This window comes from Pleurodeles waltl, chromosome 2_2, assembly GCF_031143425.1.
Source record: "Pleurodeles waltl isolate 20211129_DDA chromosome 2_2, aPleWal1.hap1.20221129, whole genome shotgun sequence".
NCBI classification, from domain to species: Eukaryota; Metazoa; Chordata; class Amphibia; order Caudata; family Salamandridae; genus Pleurodeles; species Pleurodeles waltl.
In genome coordinates this window covers 463,786,355-463,809,223 of record NC_090439.1, presented here as the reverse complement: position 1 = coordinate 463,809,223, position 22,869 = coordinate 463,786,355, and the positions used below count along the sequence as shown (strand labels likewise).

General features: G+C 46.4%; 1 protein-coding gene across 1 annotated transcript in view; it reads left to right on the top strand.

Annotated features, from left to right (window-relative positions):
* The window catches only part of ADGRE1 (adhesion G protein-coupled receptor E1), a 675,746-nt gene that overhangs the window by 551,172 nt on the left and 101,705 nt on the right, over positions 1-22,869 (top strand). The window contains exon 17 of the mRNA XM_069219187.1: positions 8,212-8,331. Within this exon, the coding sequence (XP_069075288.1) occupies positions 8,212-8,331 (120 nt within the window). The remainder of the gene's footprint in view (positions 1-8,211; positions 8,332-22,869) is intronic.

Below are 22,869 nucleotides of genomic sequence, written 5' to 3'. Positions count from 1 at the left end.
TGTGTCGCTCTTCGCATTGGCCACTAACTCTGAAGCCCTAAATGCCCCGAAAAAAGCTAGGGAAAAGGTGACGGCGAATAATAGCTCCTCATACTGGGAGTTACATATAACAGTGAGTGCCCCCACCAGTCCCTTTAGCATGACCAGATCGATGGACGCCCTTTGGTCAGGTTGTTTTTCTTCCCCCCTCGCCCAACCTTTCAGTGCTGCCCTCAAGGGGAATCCCGACGTTGGGTCTCCTTCCCCTCTTAATTTGGTAAAATGGGCGATAGCCGCCAGGTGCCTTGAAATCCATGCGTGTGATTTGCCATTGTCTTTTGCCCATAGCACAAAGCGGTCTACTTTTTCGCCCGTTGGGTGGCTCTCCCCCGACCCCCAGGCGCTCGTTAGTGATGTAAACATGTTGAAGCATGACTTGTATCTGGCTCGGGTTGTTGGTGCCAGGGATAACTCCCCCAGTGCCCTTATCCTTTGTTCCACCGAACCAGTCGCCACCATTCTGCCTTGAACGGCGTCATCTCCTTCATCGCATGGGGGCAGGCCTCCCGGAATTTTGTCCACTGAAAACGAGAAAGAGCGTCAGCGGCCACATTCTTCACCCCTTGCACATGCCGCGCACGAAACTCTACGTTTCTCGACAAGCAGACCCTCACCAGCTCCCTTAGCAGTCCTACTAACACGGGGCAGTTCCCTGACTGGCAGTTGATGGCCTGGACCACGGCCATGTTGTCTGACCAGAACGTAATCCTCTTGTCAGCTAGCACCTGTGGCCATAGATGGAGAGATAGGACAATTGGGAACATCTCTAATACTGTGATGTTTTTGGTGAGCCCGTGCCTACTCCATGCATTGGGCCATCTTTCCGCACACCATTGACGGTCCAGTATGGCACCGAAGCCCTCTCTTCCCGAAGCATCGGTGAAAAGCTGGAGTTGTTGACTGGTGCACCATGGAGTGCGCCATAACAGTGTCCCATTGAATTCCTCCAGGAATGACTGCCACATGCGCAGGTCCTCCTTTAGGCCCGCACTCAGGCGTACCAAGTGGTGTGGTTTGTTAACCTTCGCGGTTGCCCTTGCTACTCGCCTGGCGAAGATTCTGCCCGCCGGTATAATCTTTGCTGCAAAGTTTAGCCTGCCCAGTAGGCTCTGTATCGTAGCTAATGTCGCTTTGTCCTTGCTCAGCACCCGCTGAATGTCGGCCTGTAGAGCTGTGACCTTGTCCTCCGGCAACCGGCAAATGCCGCTCGTGGAGTCGATCTCAATGCCCAGAAATGTCAAACATTCCGACGGTCCCTGGGTCTTTTCCGGTGCCAGCGGTACCCCCAGTGCCCGACTCAGGTGCTCAAAGGCATTGAGGGTAGCCCTACACTCGTTCGACCCCGCCTTCCCTATGAAGAGGAAGTCGTCTAGGTAGTGAAGTGAACTTCCCGGGGGTTTTTGTTCTTTTAGCGCCCATTCCAGGAAGCAAGCGAATATTTCAAACAAGGAACATGACACCGCACAGCCCATAGGCATGCACTTGTCGTAAAAATATTGACCAGCCCACTTCATCCCCAGGAGGTGGAAGCTACCTGGGTGGACTGGGAGGAGGCGGAATGCGGATTCAATGTCAGCTTTTGCCATGAGCGCACCTATCCCTGCTGCGCGAACCAGGTCAACTGCCTCGTCAAAAGAGGCGTAGCTCACGGAGCACGATCCTTCCTCCAAATAGTCGTTCACCGACGCCCCTTTGGGGTAGGAGAGATGGTGGATCATTCTATATTTGCCTAGTTCCTTCTTTGGGACGATCCCCAGGGGTGACACAATGAAGTTTGGAAGTGGTGGACGGGCGAAGGGGCCGGCCACCCTCCCCAATTGCAGCTCCATCTCCAGCTTCTCCTGGACTATTCCTGGTGCTTCCTTGGCTGACTGTAAGTTGTTGGCTTCCCTGGTGACTGACGGGCCTGCGTATGGTATCCTAAAACCCTCACTAAAACCTCTGAACAGCATCACCCGCTCACTCGGTCTAGGATAATCTTTCAGGATGTGGGCCAAGGTGCTAAATGATATGGGAGACGGTGCTATCGTGTTGTGTTGCGACTCAGGACAGTTAGGGCTGTTTGGAAACGGTATTGGCACCCGTTGGCTTGTCTGCCCTGTTCCCTTTGTTGCAGTTGGCTGCTGGGTGCCAGCCGGCGCACTTGGAGCAGTTGTGGGTGAATTTGCACCCGGCGCCCCAAGAGCATGCTCCGTTGTTGTACAGCCTGCATGAGTTGTTGTTGAACCTGTACTGTGAGGCTCCTCTCCCCCTCTGTGGGGGCCTCCCTCGAAAGGGGGGCCTAAACTGCTGTTTAAAATAGAATGGCCTTGCCTGTTTGTGCTTTGTGAAGGCCGAGTCGCTGCTTGCAGGCCTGCCGCCGTTACCCATGTACTGCACCCAGAGTTCAATTTCACGGCAGTCCCACGCCATCTCTGGTGCCTGTTCCATTTTTTGCCTGAACTCTCGGTCGTAGTTCAGCCACCCTGTGCCCCCGTTACGGGTATATTCCTCGTATATGACCCGGTTGTATTTGCATAGTGCCGGCCCTTGCTCAGGGAATTTTTCCATGATCACCGTGGACAGCATCGCAAATGCCTCTAGCCAGTTGTCAATTGACTCCTCTGGCTTAACCTTCCTCTTCCATTTGTGCTTGTCCACCTCCTTGCTGGGTACTGTTATGTCCGCGCCCTCCTTGGCAAATGTGAGCAGCGAGAAAATGTCAATGAATTCCCTCTTCCAGATTCGCTCCCTAGCTTCCAAAGGGTCCCTCCACGCCAGGGAAGACCTCCCTGACAGCAAGGGGGGGTCAGGCCTGACGCTGTTTGCTCTATCGCTCCCGCCTGCTGCGGTATGTAGTGAGACCCCGTCTGCTACCCCCGCCCTTAACGCGGAAGCATCGCCCTGTGCCGTTGGCGACCCGTTGGTGTCCTGTCCCCACACCTGTCCCGCGCCTGCTCGCCTGCTGCTAGCGCTCTGCTCGTCCGCGCCCAAACCAGCTATTGCCTTTGCTGAAGCCATGAAGCTGTGCATTGCCTCCATCATCTTACCCAGTCCCACCTGCAGCCCCTGCCCTGGTGCCCCTATGGTGGGTCTGCAGGCCACATAAACTGCTGGTTGGCTGGTCTGGTCCTCCGCACTCGGCGTGCTTGCCCCTGCGGCCACCCCCACAGCCGCAAGGGGATCCCCGCCCCCCCCGGCCGCCTCCTGCTCCTTATTGTCTTTCCCGGGCCCTCTCGGCCCGCTGTCCGGCTGGGGAGTAGCGGGGCCCTCCGGTAACTCAATGTCCGCTGTGTCCTTCTTGGATCTTTTCAGTTTGCTCCTTGCTGCGGCCCTTGCCGGCCTCTTCCGTTTTGCTGGCGCAGTTCCCCTCTCCTCGCTTAGGAGACAGAGGCCCGAGTCCGAAGGCTGCACCTCGTTCGTGCTTGTCAGTGCGGGATTTCCTGACTGCTGAACTCCTTGTGCCGCCACCATCACCTTTGCCCATTCGAGGCCTTTCGCCTGACCCATGGCCATGAACCTCGACCATACATCCGCCTCCTCCGGGTTCTCTTCAGGGGAAAAGTGGCCCAGTGCCTCGCAGTTGCCCTATGCGGCCACCGCAGCGGAGCCTAGTAGTTCATTAGCTACCTGGAAGTAAAGACAAACAAGCACCAAACATCACCGTAATACAGCCGCCCCTCGCTATGTATATACAATTAATACGGTTTATTTCCACCAATATCTTTAAATATACACCACCCTTTTTTTTTTTTTTTTTTTGTACGCCCCGCCCCACACATAATCCGTAATAAACAGGCATCATTTGATATATATCATTTCATCACAGTCGTCATTATAGTATTTGTAAAAAACTGTTTTTTTTTTTTTTTTTTTGGCGTAACATATCCATAAATCATCCTAACTGCTCGTATACCTTACATGCAGGTTAGCTGTACCCAGTCCATATGACATTGATTTGATTATGAGTATGTATATATTCTTTTTTTTTTTGGAATGGAACCTCTGCGCGCCTGCGCAGAGCCATTCTTCCCTTCGTGTCTAATTTTTTTTTTTTTTTTTTTTTTTATTAGGCGCGCCTGCGCGCCGCCGTTATAGCCCTCTTTCCCCCTTTTTTTTTTTTTTTTTTATTAATTACTGGCGCGCTGGCATTGCCCAACGCGCCCAATTTCTGTAGCGGGAGGCGTGGGCTCGCCCGGGCGAGCCTCCGCGCCACCCTCGGCCGCACCTCGTTCCGCGTGGAAAGCGATGCAGCCGAGCGGCGACCGGCCCCGCCCGTAGGAGGGCAGGGAGGCCATGCGCCGCCGGAGGTGCCGTGCGGCCATGCGGCCCCGCGCCGCCAGAGGCAGAGGGCAGGGAGGCCATGCGCCGCCGGAAGAGCCGTGCGGCCATGCGGCCCCACGCCGCCAGAGGCACAGCGGCCACGTGGTCCGCTGAGCCGCACCAGCTCCGCCTGAGGAGCCGTGCGGCAAAGCGGCCCCTCACCTCCCGATCGCCGCAGCGGCCACGAGGCACGCTGACCGGCACCCGAGCCGTCTCGGGAGCCGAGCGGCCATGCGGCCCCGCGCCGCTGGAGGGGCACAGCGGCCAAGGCGTACGCCGCGCCCCCCCCCCCTCCAAGCAAGAATGACACGCGGGGGGTACAGCCCCATGCTGCCTACCCGCCGCACGAGTGCCCCGCATGACTACATGTCGGGCTCTATCAACGGCAAAACGACGCGACGACCGCACGGCAAGCTCAGGAAAACCCCTGGCGCCGGGACCCAACGGTAGGTGGCTTATGCTTTCTCTATATGTATAATATTTTTATTATTTTATTTTATTTATTTGTTTATTTATTTATTTTTAAATGCCCTTATCTGTTAGTCCGGTTGCCGGCCGCAGCTTCTAGCGCCTTTCCCCCCCCCCAACCCTCCCTCCACTTTTTAGACTAACCTCCGCGTTGTTGGCTCCTGCGTCTCACTGCCCGTCCACCAGCTGCCGTCCGTCTGCCCCAAACACTGCACGTCTAAGAGGCCCCAGCCCCCCAGGGTCACTCCTTTTGAGGCCTCTTGGCCTCACTCCTCCCTGCCGACACCTCGGGGGCCATAAACCCGGGTGGACCACCCTTCCCCGCTATGGTGGCCCCTTATGCCCATATGCCTTCCTGGCAGGGGAGCACGCTAATGTGCTGTCCCCTCTATTGTCGCGCTTCGCGCGACGTGGACAGCCGCATACTCACTCTAAGCTTATACTATGATTTGGAAGCAAAAGATCTGCCAACGTGTACCTGAAATCTCAAATAGCTGAACATGTTAAACAAGCAAAGGAACGACTTAGTACAAACACTCTGCTGGTAGGAATGAAATCAAACTGTGGAGCAGATTGAATAATGATCAATGGTAAAGAGTGAATGAGGTTGAAATGTAGCAGAGTCCTGTAGCTCTGCTGCTAAGTTCTTAGAGAACAGTAGTGCCAGTTTAGCACAGGGGCACTGCGGTAGAGGCTGGATTAGTACTTCAGGACAGAGAAAGCTGCCTTTTCTTCATCTTCAGTTTCCCTAAGTCTCACAATGTGCCTAAGGCAGGAGATCTACTCTTTCAGTTGCCAGTCCTTCAACAGTAGAAAGAGAAGTGGGACTGCAATGTGGAAGGTATGACAGTCTAGGTTTACCTTAAAAATGGATAGACATTTTCATGGAAATAAATGTCATGCTCCTTGTAGCCCGGTCCTTCCCCTGCTCTTTGTCTATCCTCATAATTTACCTTTCTTCCAGTATGCACCAATACTTCAATGCAGAGAGGGATATTGAACGCCTGATGAGCAGCATCGGCCACTCATTTGTCATTCACTCTCCCACTATGCAGCAGAAAATAATGCCAACGACAGTGGGTGAAACAGATGGAGTGAGTGGGATGATAAAGCAGGCCCTGGAGGCAAGGTCACTGTGTTGGCTTCATTGAAGTGGAAGCTGCTGTTGTGGGTGCGGATGCAGCAGGACATGCGATCATGCCAGCGACACACAGGGTCTGCAGACATGCAGACATGCAGAGAGTGAGGGAGACAGTGGTAGAAGGGTCACAGAGAAGGTGGGAAAGAGTGAGTGCCAGGAAGATGGCCCTTGTAGATGCCCAAGAGCAGTACTTTATACCTCGTCACCAATGGAAAATTGAAAATGTCCAGGAAAAAATATAAACATCCACAAAATGCCATAGCACATGAAGAACTCACTGAGCCCATGCCTGAATGGGGCTTGTCCAAACAAATGGATGGCACAAGGGCCCGGACCCATAGCCTTTCTCTATGTAATGTATTTTGTATGTTATATTGTGTTGAAAAGAGCCCCTGCAGACAGAACCTTAAAGGAGAAATTGATTTATAGCACGATTCAGTAACAATTGTATTCCTTGCAAAGGCCTTCCTTTCAAGAGCTGCTTGAGCTAATAATGCAGGCGCACTTACAGAGCTGTCCCAGTCTATTTTCATCGCTACTTCTTGATGGTCGGCTTCCTCTCAGAGCCTGTTGGGTCCCAGCTTTACCAGAGACAAAGCTACTGTAGCTCAAATTGAGGTCCATTGAGATGGAAACTTTAGCAATGACCAGTGATTCTATATTCAATTATTGTTGCAGCTGTTTAAAAATGTTAGGACTAGGACTGACTGTAGAGTGGTAAGTCAGGATGGAAGCAATTTTGGAGTACACTGTGGCTTCAGCACTATAATAGGAAATGTGACATGCTGAGATTTGAAACCGCCAACATAGCCGTTCCCAGGACATTATTAACAGAAATTCTCTGTAACAGGAGCGACATCAAGTGTCAGCAGAGCCCCCCAATGATGAGTCACCAACTCTAGAGTTCTCCTGTGGGAATGATCCGAGCAGTCAATCCCCCCATTTATTTAAATCCTCGGCCGTGCCCGACCATAGGGCTTCATACTGCGTATAAGGGTCTTTATATTATGAGCCAAAAGGCTCACTAAACCCCCTACAGAAAAGAAGATTACTGTATGGACACATTGACGAGGTAGGTGCTGGTCCACAAACAGCAATAGATTCTCCATTGTCATGGTGGTCATACATTCAAATAGGTATACATCAGGGAGGTGGGAGGGTGCTATAATGGAACAGCAGCATGTGCATTAGCTGTCAAGTGCATTAGTTGTGAATTGCGCTTGCATGATGTGTATGTATGTGTGCCTGTTGAGAATTGTGCTGCTTCTTGTATGGGTAATTTTTTTGTTAAATACAATGTTCACCTAACAATTCCTTGATGCTCAGTGACTGCAGTAAAAATAAAAGGAATATGGTGAGAGAAGCTCAAATAAAGCTCAGGAAGGAAATTAAAATGTTTTAAGACTCCTTTTGAACAGTCAATGTGCACATGTCTGTGTTCATGTTTGTCTTTCTGTGCATGCGTTAGTGTGTTTGTGCATGTGTGCATCCATGTGTGTGTGTCTGTGGGTGAGTCTTTTAGATCGTGGGGCAAATTTAGCATGGTTTTGTGTCACCCTTGCAGCACGCATGGGGGTGCAAGGCTGATACAAAACCTAAGTGAGATTTATCAAGTCATACAAGGCCATCTTGCGTGGCCCTGAGAGACTTGATAATTCTGGAGAAACGCGAGCCAGCACAAATCACTGCCTTGCCTTATTGTGCCCCAGGGAGACATTCTATGAGTTGATTGTGGGTGTTCCCGTGTGTCCACCCATGGATTTTGGTGCATTCCCAGATTTATCAACCCTGGTAAACCTGGGAATGCGTCAAAAGGCTATACCTTTCCAGGGGATGTGCAACAAGGAGAAATATCTTTCTTTCTCCCCGCTCTTTCCTCTTTCTAAGTGTTCTGCAGTCTGCAGCATACTTAGAAAGAGGAAAATAACTTAGAGGATTGTTTTGGTGCAGAAAGGTGAACCTTCCTACACAAAACCGACTCTTCCTACGACGCAGGCACCCTTGCACCATGGTATGCCAGTGGAAGGAAATGATGGGGAGGTGCCACATCATGTTCATTACGGCGTATTGCTGCCCAGTCACTTGCACGCAGCGCAGCATGCGCTGTGTGAAATAATGATAAATCTGCCCCTGTGTGTGCAGCTCTGGAGTGGTGAATGGCTTTGAAACAGCACAGGATCTAACAGCAAAACAATATGGTGAGAAGTCTGCTTCTCTTGGATTGTTGTTCCTTAACTCGACTTTATCTCCTACTCTGACAGATGTGGCGCTGAAAGTGGTAGAGAGTGACTGCAATGAGCGGAACTCTTCGATTAACCTATCTGCCAAACAGGACCAAATGCACATTAGCTGCAGAACCATCACTGGAAACAGAGACCAAGGTATGCCCAGAATTCTTATTCCCTGCCTTCAAATTGTTTCTGCAACTTTGAACACAATTTGCAGTAAATGTACCGCAATCTCTATTTTCAGTCCATTGACACATGATCCTCACTCCGTTATGATCACATGATCAAAGCACTGGTTTGCGAGCAACAATCACACAGCCAGCTAAGAACCGATACTGGTCCAGGGTGCACGGGAAGCAGTGAAAGTCAGAGAGATTCCCGAGAGGGACTATTTTTTCTCAGGTCACCGACGGATATATACAAGGACAAATATAAACATCCACAAAAATGCCTGTCGCTGTTTGCCAATGCACCTCTGTCTGTAGTTTGGCACACTCTGGATAGTTGAACTTCCAATAATGCATAGCTAGCGTAGCTTTACCCTAGCGTGACAAATGTGAGCACGTTTCGCATTATTTTTCTTTATAGTTTATTGATAAGGGGACGCGTTAGAGGTTCCATGGACCTTTTAACTCTGTTAAGAATGATTTACTATGGTCACAAACCTTATTCATCATTAAATTACAAAATAACACATCAAATTATCTTCACATTTTGTAAAAGATTTCAGTCAGTAACTTCACACACCATGACCGACCATGTGGCCATGAATAAGCACACGTTTCAGTAAAGTTACAAAATGTATTTCACTAGATTAACATTGCCAAAGTCACGTAAAAGCAATCTCAAAATTAACTGACAGACATACATAAACAACACAGGTTGACCAAAACGGCAAAAGAACCTTAATTTCACTAACGCATTTAACATCAGACATTCAATAGCTACTACACAAATTATTATCAACAAAATCTGGACTAATGATATAGCATACATAAATCATTAACAGTTGAACAAAATCAATCCTAGATTAATTTTGTATATAGGACATGAACATGCTACCTAACCCTCTAATTCAATGTGCATATTGGGCTTCATTCAAAAAGCAAAAGTCAGACAAAAGATAATTTTGGAAAAAAATCTAGCTATGGCTCTAGCAAAATATAGATGTTGGTACCTAGAAAAGAAAGACAAACCTGCAACAGAAAATAGCATTATATCTCATTATACCTCTCCTTAATGGGTCAGCAAGCAGAGACTTCTTCGTCAGCTGGACGTTTGTCTGGTCAGCATTCACAGTAAGGGAAAATGAAGGGGATTAGCTCAGCCACAATGGGCTCTAAGTTAGCCGAACCAAAATCAAAAGGGCATCAAGTATGGTCTCTATAAAAGGCATTTAATTCTGCTCTGGTCTCTGTGCATCAGCGTCAGCTTCCTTCCTGAATTCTTCTTGGGTCTGATCTGAGATCTTGCCAAAGGTAGTCAGGATATATTAGAAGTGTGCAAAGTATTTTCTCACATTGTCATTGGTCAGAATATGGTCAGTTCACAGTTGAACAAATAATTATTCATTCTCAAATCGGTGATATAGTTAGACAGTTTTTCACATGCCATTGATTGGTTCCTCATCTTCTGTTCCTGTCACCAGTTCCATTGGGCAACTTCTTAGTTGCAATTCATACTTTTGTCAGTGAGTCCATTGTTAGATCCTGGGAACATTTGCTTCTCACGCATCAATGCAACATAAGTAACATAAAACGTTATTCTGCACTACAGCGGACAATTCTCATGAGAAAGTTAAGACATCATAAACGTTGCCACATTACAAACTATTTGGTCAACTCTGTGTGTACAAAGGACAAAAGAACAACAAACCTTTCTCCGTGCATCAGAAAAACAGTTTTGAACATGTATTTTATTCCCTGAAACTTAGCATGAGTCTTAGTCGAGTAGGCCTAAAGTTCTCAATTAGTCTATGCGTAATAAATTTAAGCAAATACATCTCAATTATACATCAATATGGTCTACTAATACATTTTATTTACTTATGCACGTAATTTTAACAGTTAATGCCATTACTCTATTAATGCCGCACACGTTATGCTGGCCACTTTGGTGGGCACTTTTTCCATAAACACAAATTTACTCTATGTTAACCTAAAACATGTAGAATTCTTAATTACTTATCAATGTTAATTATTGATTAGGTCAGCTTTCACACAAAGCAAGAGCCACAGTCTGCAAGTGAGTCTAACTTGGGCCTTGCATTCATAGGTGAGCTTGGTTCACAGTTCACACCATTAGTTAATCTGACAGCATATTTGTATTTCCAGCAAGTTCTCTCTAGCAGTTGTTCAAACCCAGTGGATCTAAACTCTGAAGCACACTATACTGGCTCTTCAACATTGTGTTGATTTCTAAAGAACAAATCCTGCTAGCCTCGTTCTGTGCACAACCTAGTACCCACACAATGGCAGTCTGGCTCCTTTAGTCAAAATGCCCCCTCTGGTGGTGTTGTGATTGAGGATGACATCAATCTATTCAGACAAGGTGAGACCTCTGTGGGTCCACTTCATGTAAACTCCATCTACCAGGGTCTAGAAGAAGTTACCTTCCAGCATGCTTCTCTATTGTATTAATCTTAGAGCCTGATTATGAGTTGCTCATTAAATTCCATCTTGTGTTTAAATCCCTGTTTACACACGGGTTGCAATTACTGTTGTTAGGTATTTAATGCATCCGAAATAACGCAATAACTCAACCTTCATGACATTTTGGCAGGTCAAACCTGCCAAAATTTAACAGGGGAAAACTGTGTGGTATTTACCGTATAATGCAGATTTTGGTGCGTTAAACACCAATATCTTCATGTTTTTCTCCAACAACTCTGAATAGGTGATATTTAATCACACTTAATAAGTAATATACTGCATAGTATTGTTATTTACCATGCCTAATAAATAGCATCCATACTCGTGATCAGAACCCCAGTCTTTTTAATCCTGAACATCTCAATCAACTCCTGCTTCATAGAGCATGCACAAGAGAGTGGTGGGCTTAACACTGAAAATGTCCACACCCTTATAAATATTACGGATGCCATACTGGGTTGATAGGGCTCGGACCTGAGATGCACCATCATTATGCATATTACGGTCAGCGAGCTCCTTCATTCTTTACACATTGCAGAAGCCAGCAGTTCATTTTTGTGGTTCTAGCTCTGTGATCCTCTCCCAGTCCACTAGAGACAGTATCTCCTGTCCACCCTGTAATTTTATCTATGCGTTTAGGAAGCACTAAAGCTTACAAGAAACAGAATTTGACCCAATCAATCAGACAACATTTCACACAGCATTCTTACTTTCAGATGGATATGGTGCCCCTCCCAGTGACCATGGCATATGGGCTGTTAGGCTTCTTTTCTCTCGTTAGTCTAATATAAAAAAATGGTGTTTCACATTTTATAACATAAAGATTGTTAACTTAGCATTACTTTGATTAATCTTCATTTGCCTGACCTACTTGGTTATTGACAAGAATTCTTTCATGATTTCAACAGCATGCCCCCTTACGCAATGGTTCAGCTCAGGTAGCCCTGCCTAATTCAGTACCTACCTTGGTAATCCTAACTAACAAGGGTGGTGAAAGATACGTGTACTTTTGTTGTAAGAGATGTCCTAAAACTCCACTGACCATTAGACCCCACACCTTGGACTCTGGTCTAACTTTGGTGAACCAAAGTATTCACTATTTCCTATAGGCTTTTCAACATTATCTGGGATTTTGCATAGTGCTTCCTAAATGAACTACCTTGTTATTCAGTGCTTGAGCTGTTGACATACAGAAATGTCAGGTGCAGGGCTGACTTCAGGGTGGTGCAGCTGGTGCGGCTGCACTGGATGCTGACCTGGAGAGGGGGCACTGACCTCAGGAGTGAGCTGTGTTTAGCAATAAAGTATGATTTAAAAGCACCTGCTGCAGAGTTATTGTGCCCAGCATTCAGGCAGCAATAAAAATGTCATGACAACTATTTTGATTAATGTTCCTCCTAGAGGGAGAGATAGAAGTTTTGTCTAGTGGCATTTTGACTCTCCATAAAGTAGCATAGAGGGTTAATATACCTGCTGCAAAGAAAAGATTTGCATTTTATGTGGATAGCTGAGTGGATTAGTAAAGTCAGCCTTTACCAGCACTTTAAAACTAATGAAATGTATTTGAAAGAAGGGCTGTGGAGAGATGTGGGGCACTTTTGCAGGGTGGTAGTGAGGGAATCCAAGGATGTGGCTCATATGGTGGGAGGGTGCCAAAAACAATTGTCGCACTGGGCACCCCCAGCACTAAAGCCGGCACTGGTTGTGTGTCACTATAGTGATGACCAGAGCACTACTACATAACAGCAGTAGCTGGCTCTAGCATGTTGCTAGACAAAACTGTAATTGAACCCAACCCTGGAACTCTAGCAATCTTGTTGTGAGTGCCAAAGGCACTGCCACCTGCACTATCAGGTTTTTGTTGAGACATGTACTTATTTAGGTGCATGTTGTTAGACATTGAAGCTTGTATATCCTCTAATATTCTAACACCAATCCTAAAAAGACTAAACTGCTTCTTTGCCTACTGCTGGACATATATCTGCTTTACCTTATACTTGCATTAGTCATTTCCTTCTACTGCTCACAGTGTATATTTTGTTGTTAATGCTTTCTTGAGAAATTCTGACCACATTTCCTAGTTTCTAAGGTTTGTCATTTCTATCTATTATTATTTAAAAGATTAAGATCCTCTTTTGAAGTTTAGTGGGAGGCTCGCCATCTGCCAGGGTGGCAAAGGTCAAACCCTCCCACACCCTGGAAAACTATTGCTGACCATATTTGGAGATCTCACCTGCTTGGCAGAGATCCCAATGCCTGTAGAGGAGCTGCTGCCACAGCAGCTTTTCGGAAGGCGCTGAAAGTTTCTTAGATGACTGCCATGTTTCATGTGGCCACTTAACAAACATTATTGTTTAACAGAAAAGACACTTCCAAAGCTGAAGTATATTTTTGTAAAAAAAAATAATAATAACCCTGAGTGATTTCTCCCAGGGGTGGGGGTCTTTTGAAAAATGTTCTATTCAGGACATTGATGAAGCTGAAATGAAGGTTTTACATTTATTAGCGCATAAACGTAGTGTAGCAATAATCATGTGTGACTTTAACCGAACTAATAAAGATTGTACGTGGACAAAATGTGCCCTCAGAGTAGTTTGCCGACATTATAAGCGTGCTTTATATAACGTGATGTATTAGAATTGCACTAATCCGACATAATCGTAAACGTATACTACGATTTGCTTTTTTGAAATGTTTTAGCTTAGCATAACTTTAGTGCAGGCTTTGGCCTAGTTGCCTGGTCTCACGATTTAGATGCTCGTATTTTTCCAATGTGCTAATAAACGTGTATTTTTGCTTGAAGCTGTACTTTTCCACTGAGATCGTTCACATGCTTATCTTAAGGTTTCGTGCCAGCTTGGCATTTTTCTCTTTGCTCCAAGGTCAATCTGCAGGTGCGGACAATGGAAGCTCTGAAAGTGAGTTAATTGGTATAAAATGTTGCAACTTGCGTACCCGTCTCCAAGGATAATGTATGCTTAAGTAAAGGCTTGAGAACTGTCGTTTTTGATTGGACAATTTGAAGCTAACCTATGAACCCTCCAATGGAAGACCCTACTGGATTTGAACTGTTGTCTATTTAAACCAGGTGCACGAGAAGAAAATAGCCATTACCTGGACATTACAGCCATTACCAGCCATTACAGCCATTATTGGACATCCCGCCATTTTTGCAGGACTTTGCAGCTATTATGGCCCACCTTGCTGCGACGCCATTTTGAAAGAGACTTTGATGCTTTCTCTAATCGAGAGAAAGAGACTTTAAATGATTCTTGCCCTAGAGACTTTAACTTTGAAATGCCCTTTGCATGAAGTAGTAGTTTTATTTTGCCGCCGTGAGGCAATTGCCCCGTCCACCCCTGCCCCTTTGCCCCGTCCCATGCTGATCGAAACGGTACCCATGCTGATCGAGAAACGGTACCTGTGAGACGAAGACTTCCTTGAATGCTGATTGTAATTGGTAAATATGAAAGGAAATTGTACAATTGCATTGTGTTTCTTTTAGGTAACCAACTGCTGATTTTTGATAAGAGCCCTAGTTAGGAGTTTTCTAAATTAATGTTGCTAAATTGTTTTTGCATGAGGTCCCACATGCCGATGCTAATTTGAGGTTAGATGAGGATTCCTTTTGTTGCACGATGCAATTTGAGACCTTGTTATGCTGACTAAATGTATGCAATTAGCTCATTACAGATTATACTATTAGTGATTTGCATTGCTATCATCGAATGTCTTGTTATTCAAATGCTGCATAGATTGCACCTGTTTCGCCGTTATGGACAGCTATTAATGTTCATTTATGTTTATCATTTGGTGTTGAGACATATCTATATTGTGCTAGCTTTGTTAATATAGGGAAATAAATTCACTAACTTTGAATAAACTGGTGTGGTTATTCCTGACTGAAAGGTCAGGGTTCGCCGAAATGTATTCTGGACTAATTGTCAAGTGTTATGTTGATCAGGGTATTGCTTATGTTCGTTATTGATTATTGGTTTGATTAAATTGACCGATATAGAGTAAGGAGAGTCCCACTTAGCCAAAAGATTCATCGGCCTAAAGAGCGTCCAAATACAGGTAAATTATTAGTACGGAACGCTCTATCAGTAGATGGTAGCAGAGGACGGTTTCGCCTTTTGGGACCCCGTACTCTTAAAGTACATGGTGTTGAATTAACGGTTACACCCTTTGAGACCCCACTCGAGAAGTTGAATTAGATTTTTCTTGGATAAAACTGATTGAGAGAATGATGATGGGCTAGGTCCACCGCGACTTTCCCGGGATCTCGGAGCTTGCGAATGGAGAGAATGGAGGTGTGGAATCAGCGTTGGCGGTACTAGTGATGGTATGAGTGAAGTTAGGGTTTTGCGCTTGCACAGCTTATTGCCGCAGATTGGGTGAAAAGGTTGCGAGGATTTTAGAGGATAGCGGAGGTGCGACTCCGAGTGTAGAAGTAGGGAAGTCGTCGAACTTCATAGAAAAAATAGCGGAGGTGCGACTCCGAGTGTGAGAGTAGGGAAGTCGTCGAACTTCATGTGCGTGTGGCGCTTTGTGCATAAAAAGGTCCACGTGGTTGTTGTTGTTGAGACGGGCCCTGCGAGGTCAAGAGACTCCGGAGTATGTTGTTTTATGTTGTGGTCTGGGCGGTTTAGTAGGTTGATCGGGCGTGGTCAACGAGTCGGTACGTGTGTTAAGGGAGTGAAAGAAAACTTCGACTTCGGGCTTTGACAAAATTCTAAGTGCACTAGAATAGATCATTGACAAGTTGAGAGTAGGTCTGCGGGTCAGATTTGCTTGCGAAAGTGGGGACCGAGAAAGATGGAATAACTGCCGAGGCTAGTGAAAAATCCCTAAGGTCCTGAAGCGATTGTGTTGCCCTTCCTGTAGTAGACCGACAGATCTGTTTTATATTTTTGGTAGCTCGCGATACATGCAAGAAGTTGTTAGAGGAGCTGAGTGAAGGAGGACTAGCCGCGAGGCTTTGTCAGCCGCAGTGTGTGAGTGTGACGTCACTAGGAACCGAGCTGGGTTAGGTTGGTTGTAGAGAAGGGTCGCGCACGGATTGGAGGCAGTCCGTGGGGCTCGATTGGAAGGGGAAAGGCAAGCGAAGAGTATTCCGGGAATTAAAGTCACCTATTGATTACAAACTTTGTGAAATAAAAGACGAGAAAATGAAATTTTTTAAAGGATTAAGGAGTGCGATGAAGGGGGAGTCTTACATTAAAGCGAGCGTAGGAGAAGAGACGCCACCCGAAGGTACACCAGCTTACATCGTAATGGAGGAAAAAGGGGTAGCTCCGTGCCTTTGGCTAAAGCAATGGCACAAGCTGACAGAGAAACATGGGAGCGTAGTGTTCCCGATCCATGGGACCTTCAATATAAGGATCCTAGAGAATTTGAGATTTGCGATGTACGACATGAAGGTACCTCCAAGGCCAGCACAGTTTGAGGCTCTGGCAATTTGGGAACTGATGGCTAGACAGCAACAGCAAAATAAGTTCGAGACCAGGATAAGAAAGGTAGAAAAGACACTAGCGGACGCTAGGTGGGATAATGCACAGAAGGTGTGGAGGTCAGATGTATTGCAGGGGATAAAATTGTTTCCCGCAATTACTAAGGAAGAAGAGGAGACAGGTAAGAAAGCTACCTGTAAGACAAACAGGAGGTTTTCCAAGGATAGAGAGGACGAGGAAAAGTTGAGAAGAGAAGAGGAGTTAGAGGATGAGGAGTTAATAATGCAATTGCTGAACGACCGTGCACCACCTTATGCAGAGAGTGGACAAGGTCCAAGTACCAGTTCTGCCCCTCCGGCATCGGTACAGAACAGTGAAAGTCAGAGTTCAGGAGCATCATCGGGATCTAAGGACCCGAGTTTACTGTTCACCCCGCAGATACCGCAGGTTAGGAGAATATATCCAGATGTGCCCATGTTGAAACCAGCAGAAAATTATCAGCCGCAGGTCCCAAGGTACTACAGCAGTGACAACAGTACGGGAATGATTCTAGATCCGACTGTAATGGGAGGACAGAATGGTCACAACCCAACACTGGCACAAGCTGAAGCAACTCAGTTTTTGATGCCTCAAAAGCAGATGCAGGGGGGAAACGCACATGCTCAGATGAAGGGGAGTCAAATGGGCATGCCGGCAATGATGACCCATAGTTTGGGAATGAACATGTCTCAGAACATGGGAAATGGACAGAACCCAGATGCGATATCACTACCCATTACTGTAGGTCCACCGGTACCTTTGTACAGTCAGCCTAACTTGGGTATGAGCGGCCAGGGATCAATACTGCAGAATGGGACAGAAAGGAGGTGCATAGAAAACACTCCAGGGATAACTCCGATAGCGGCTCAGCCAACTGGATCTGGGTCCTTGATGGAGTTTAGTCCCATATGTGCTCAGTCAACACTGGTGAGGTCGAGTCCCCCACTGATGATACCACTATCATCGAACACTGAAAAGTTGCTGCAACCATCGATGGCAGTCGATGTGAATGCTACACTGATGGGGTTGAATGCGCAACAGCTGACACAGTGGTTCAACAGTCTGAATTCCACACAAAGCTCAGCCAGTGGGAAGGGAGAAGACTATCTGAATAGGGTCAGGTTGAACATGGAAGCACAAGAATTGGTGGAAGGGACTATGGGTGTGAATAGGTTAGAGTCCTACTCGGAAGAAGAGCTGAGATACCTATGTCCAAGGATTACGAAAGAAGTGAATAAGGTACATAAAAGCTTGCAGGAAATAGCTGACAAAAACGGGGTTGATATAGACAAAACAAAACACTTGAGCAGGAGCTATAGGTTGGATTTCGGGACCACAGATTTTGAACACATGAGGTCAGCAGGCATGAAGGCGCACCTTAGAGAATTGCTGAAGAGTGCACAAGTGTGGAGGTGTTTAGACAAGTGGGAAAGCAGGTGGGTAAAGAGAAAGGAAAAGAGGAGGGACAGTGCTCCAGAGCTCAACGAGAAAAGACCAGAGAGTAGTGATGCAGTAACCATGTTACCAATGAGGGAGACAGCAGGGGGAAAATTAATACATGTACCATGGCACAGAAGCGACATTCAGTCTTTTACGGATGATTTTCCCAAACTGAGAGAGAAGCCGATTGAATGGTATCAACAGACTGATAGGTTTGTGAAGCTTGCAAAATGTCTCTGGGAAGACCTGAACACTCTCTTTGAGATTGTAGTTCCGGCAGATTTGTGGGAGGATTGCAAAAGAGCTGTAGGTTGGCCGACAAGTGAACCAGAGAGAGACAGGGATCCGGGTGCACCATCACCTATGGTGATGAGCCTGTACTATAAGGTGATTGAGCATTTGAAGACGAAGGTTGCCGCGAAAAATGTGGATTGGCAAAAGACTGATCGAACTGCCCAAGAGGCTAAAGAGTCGATTCATAGTTACTATGAGAGGTTGTTGAAGGCGTTCAAGAACTACAGTGGCACGGAAACAATAGAGGCGAAGGACATGCTTCATTTTGTGTTTAGATTTGTGGAAGGGCTGAGACCAGAGATAAGTCAGATGATAAAGTCGCATTTGATTTGTTGGCAATCGAAACCTATTGATGAGGTGTTAAATTATGCGAAATACTGTAGCGACCAAATTGAAGTGAAAAAGAAAAAGTTGAAAGAGAAGGTGATGATGATGCAACTTAAAGCAGCTCAGACAGGTCTCCAAGGTTTGCAGGGGTTGCAAGGGTTCCAACAGCAGGTACCGCAACCGCAGCCGCAGTTGCAGGGAAATATGATGTTTCAGCCACAGGCGAGAGGCAGAGGCAGAGGAGGTTTTGGAAATAATGGTCCGGATTTGAACACTGTTGTGACTCCGAATGGTGTGCAGGCATTGAAAAAGGTGATGCCGTGTCACGTGTGCGGAATTGTCGGACATTGGAAACGCGAGTGCCCGATGGTGGTGCAGAAAGGTGCAGGTGTAGGTGTTGGTCAGCAAAACAATGATGTCAATGCATTTCAGACAATGAGGGGACCGAAAATGAGAGGTCCAAACCCAAATTTTCAGACCATAAATCAGTTGCAGGGACTACAACCTATGCAGCCGCAGCAGATGCAGATGCCACGTATGCAGATGACGCAAATGCAGCCAATGCAACAGCAGTTTCCCATGGTACCTAATCAGCAAATGCAAATACCTTTGGCACCAATGAGTCAGCAGCAAGTGATGGTTCCTCCACAGGTCTCGGGTCAGGTAATGAATACAAATGGCACCGTACAACAGTTCCCATTACACAGTGAGAGTGGAATAAACAATGTATGGGAGAGTGAAAGTTCAGGAGAGGAAGGAGATTGTGTGCTTGCAGCATCCTTGGAAGTTGATCAAAAGGGTCCGTACGTAGAGGGAAGAGTAATGGGTCATCGTGTCTCATTCTTGGTTGACACAGGAGCCACACGTTCAACTGTTAAGAGCATTGAAGTACCGAATTTGCCACTCTCAGGGAGAACAGTTCAAGTGGTGGGAGTAGCAAACAGGAACCTGACAAACCTGACAAACCCAATTACAGATCGGGTACCAGTCAGCATTGGTAACTATCAAGGGCTACACAAATTTGTGGTATGTGACTCAAGCCCGATAGCACTGTTAGGGAGAGACCTATTGTGCAAATTGGGATGTTCGATTATGTGTTCGAACGAGGGAATTAAAATTCAGACGAGCAGTGATGGGGAAGAAGAGGACAGTGTAGAAGGGGACGAGATGGAAACTGTCGATGAGGAGTATCCTCTGATTTGCCTTTTCCCGATGATAACTGAAGAAGATATTCCAGCTGAATTACGGGAAACAGTCGGAAAGGAAGTGTGGGATATGACAGGGAAAGAGGTGGGATTGATGAAAGGAGTGGAACCAGTGAAAGTGACTGTAAAACCCAATGCAACCTTTCCCCAGACCCCACAATACCACATGGCACAAGACACCCTCATGAAAGTTGCCCAACTCATTGACGAATTTGTAAAACAGGGAGTACTGAAAGAAGTGTTAAGCAGTCCATGTAATTCACCAATCATGGGACTAATAAAGCCAAGTGGAAAGGTCCGAATTGTGCAGGACTTGAGGAAAATAAATGACATCATAGTCAAGTGTTGCCCTGTCGTACCAAATCCAGCTGTGATAATGTTTCAAGTCCCTTGCGATGCCGAGTGGTTCTCAGTCATCGACTTGTCACAAGCATTCTTTTCGGTGCCTCTTCATGAGGACAGCCAATTTCTCTTTTGTTTCAAATTCTTAGACAGAGTGTACAGTTGGTGTCGAATTCCTCAAGGGTTTTCTGAGTCACCGTCAATCTAAAGAAAGATTTGGAAGCATTGGAATTGCCATTCGAGTCAACCCTACTACAGTACATCGATGACTTACTGATTGCATCAAAGACAGAAAGTGGTTGCACAGCCGATACCATTGCTCTGTTGAACCATTTGGGAAGGAATGGGCACAAGGTGTCTCCTTCCAAGTTGCAGTTCTGTCAGAAGAAAGTGAAATACTTGGGTCACCAAATAGAGAAAGGGTCACGGAGAATAATGAAGGAAAGAATTACAAGTGTACTTCAAATGAGTCCACCAAAGACAAGGAGGGAGGTGAGGAAGTTTTTGGGAATGGTGGGCTACTGTCGTCAGTGGATTCCCAACTTCTCAACTCTAGCAAAGCCTTTACTGAAACTGACCCAGAAGGATGCCTTGGATCAAATTGAGCTGAAAGGAGATGAGATGGATGCTTTTATTGAATTAAAGGAATGCATGTGCAGGGCTCCAGCTTTAGGTATGCCTGATTACACAAAGCCTTTCACATTGTTTTGTCATGAACGTGATGCATGTTCTTTGTCTGTCTTGACTCAAGCCCATGGTGGCATAAATAGACCAGTAGCATATTTTTCAGCTACTTTGGATCCGGTTGCAGCAGCACTCCCAGGGTGTTTGCGCGCCGTAGCAGCAGTTGGTATCAGCCTCACTCAGAGTGAAGGAATAGTGATGGGACACCCAGTAACAGTCATGGTCCCTCACTCAGTTGAGATACTTTTGACCCGCTCCCGAACGCAACACATGACCGGAGCAAGACTCACAAGGTATGAAACGATAATTCTGGGCTCACCGAATGTGCAGCTGAAAAGGTGCACTACGTTGAATCCAGCAACCTTGCTTCCTGGTGAAAATGCTGAAATTGAGAACGCTGAAGACGTCGAGCATGACTGCCTTCAGGTGACTGAATTTTGCACAAAACCTCGACCTGACATTAAGGACACTAAGCTTGATGAAAATGACCAAATTGTTTTTGTTGATGGTTCATGTCTAAGAGATGGGATGGGAATTTTGAAAGCAGGATATGCTGTATGTACTGTAACAGGTGTCCTGGAAGCGTCCTGGCTTCAAGGAGTCTATTCTGCACAAGTAGCAGAACTTGTAGCCCTTACAAGAGCATGTCAACTGTCTGCATTGATGAAAGTCACCATTTACACTGATAGTCAGTACGGGTTTGGAATTGTGCATGACTTTGGACAACTATGGTCACAGAGAGGTTTCCTGACTTCTTCAGGATCCCCAGTGAAAAACGGGGAGAGAATAAGGGAATTGTTACACGCCATTCAGATGCCAGCCGAAGTTGCAGTGGTAAAGTGTAGTGCTCATACAAAAGGACAGGACTATGTTTCTCTGGGAAATGCATATGCGGATCAAGTCGCAAGATTTTGTGCCTTGAACTGTATATTACTCAGAGATGAATGGAATTCGATAAGTGAACCAGAACTCGAACCAGCCGAAGCATTCGCCTTGAAGGTCGTAGATACAATAGATGAATTAAAAGCATTACAGAATAACGTTAGGGAGGATGAAAGAGATTCCTGGATTAAATCACAATGTATAAAGAGACCAGACGAGTTATGGGTTTCAAATGAGGGAAAATTTGTTTTGCCAAATAGTCTCTTATCACAGCTTGCGCGGTTCTATCATGGGCAGGCTCACCTAGGGAGAGATGCCATGATAAGATTGTTCAAAACTGATTGGTTTAACCCCAGATTTCGTCAAGCTGCAGAAGCAGTTTGCCATCGATGTGTCACTTGCCAGCAGATGAACCCAGGAACGGGAACAGTTGTGAACGCGAGCCACATTGGCAGAGCCAGTGGCCCATTTAGTAGGATGCAGATGGACTTCATTGAGATGCCTGTGCATGGAGGTCTAAAGTATGTGTTGGTGATTGTGTGCATTTTTAGTCACTGGATTGAGGCATACCCCACACGTAGAAATGACAGCCTTACAGTTGCAAAGCTATTGTTGAGAGAGCTGATACCACGTTTTGGATTCCCGATCTCTTTAGAATCAGATAGGGGAAGTCTCTTCAATAACGAGGTGATAAAGTTACTTTGCGAAGCGCTGAACATTGAGCAAAAACTGCATTGTAGCTATCGCCCTGAAGCATCAGGACTGGTGGAGCAGATGAATGGTACACTAAAATCAAGAATGGCGAAAATATGTGCATCGACAAATTTGAAATGGCCTGACGCATTGCCCTTGGTGCTAATGTCAATGAGAAACACCCCTGATAGAAAGACTGGATTGTCTCCGCACGAAATTCTCATGGGCAGGGCTATGAGACTTCCTGCAGTTCCCGCAAACGCGCTTTTGAATATTACAGATGATATGGTGTTAGACTACTGCAAAGGTCTGGCTGACGTGGTCCGCTCTTTCTCTCACCAGGTGGAAGCGACCACCTTGCCACCGATCCAAGGTCCAGGACACACACTGAAAGCAGGTGACTGGGTCGTGGTAAAGAAGCACGTGAGGAAGTCGTGTCTGGAACCCCGTTGGAAAGGCCCTTTCCAAGTGATCCTGACGACAACTACCGCTGTGAAGTGCGCGGGGGTTCCCAATTGGATTCACGCCAGTCACACAAAGAAAGTGTTGTGTCCCACAGATGAGGAAGTTGAAGCGCTGAAACTGCCAGTGCCTGATAAAACAGTGCTGAGCGCTGAGACAGAGCAAAACCGAACTGAAAGCGAACAGGCAGGAACAGAGGAGAGGGAAACATTCTCTGAG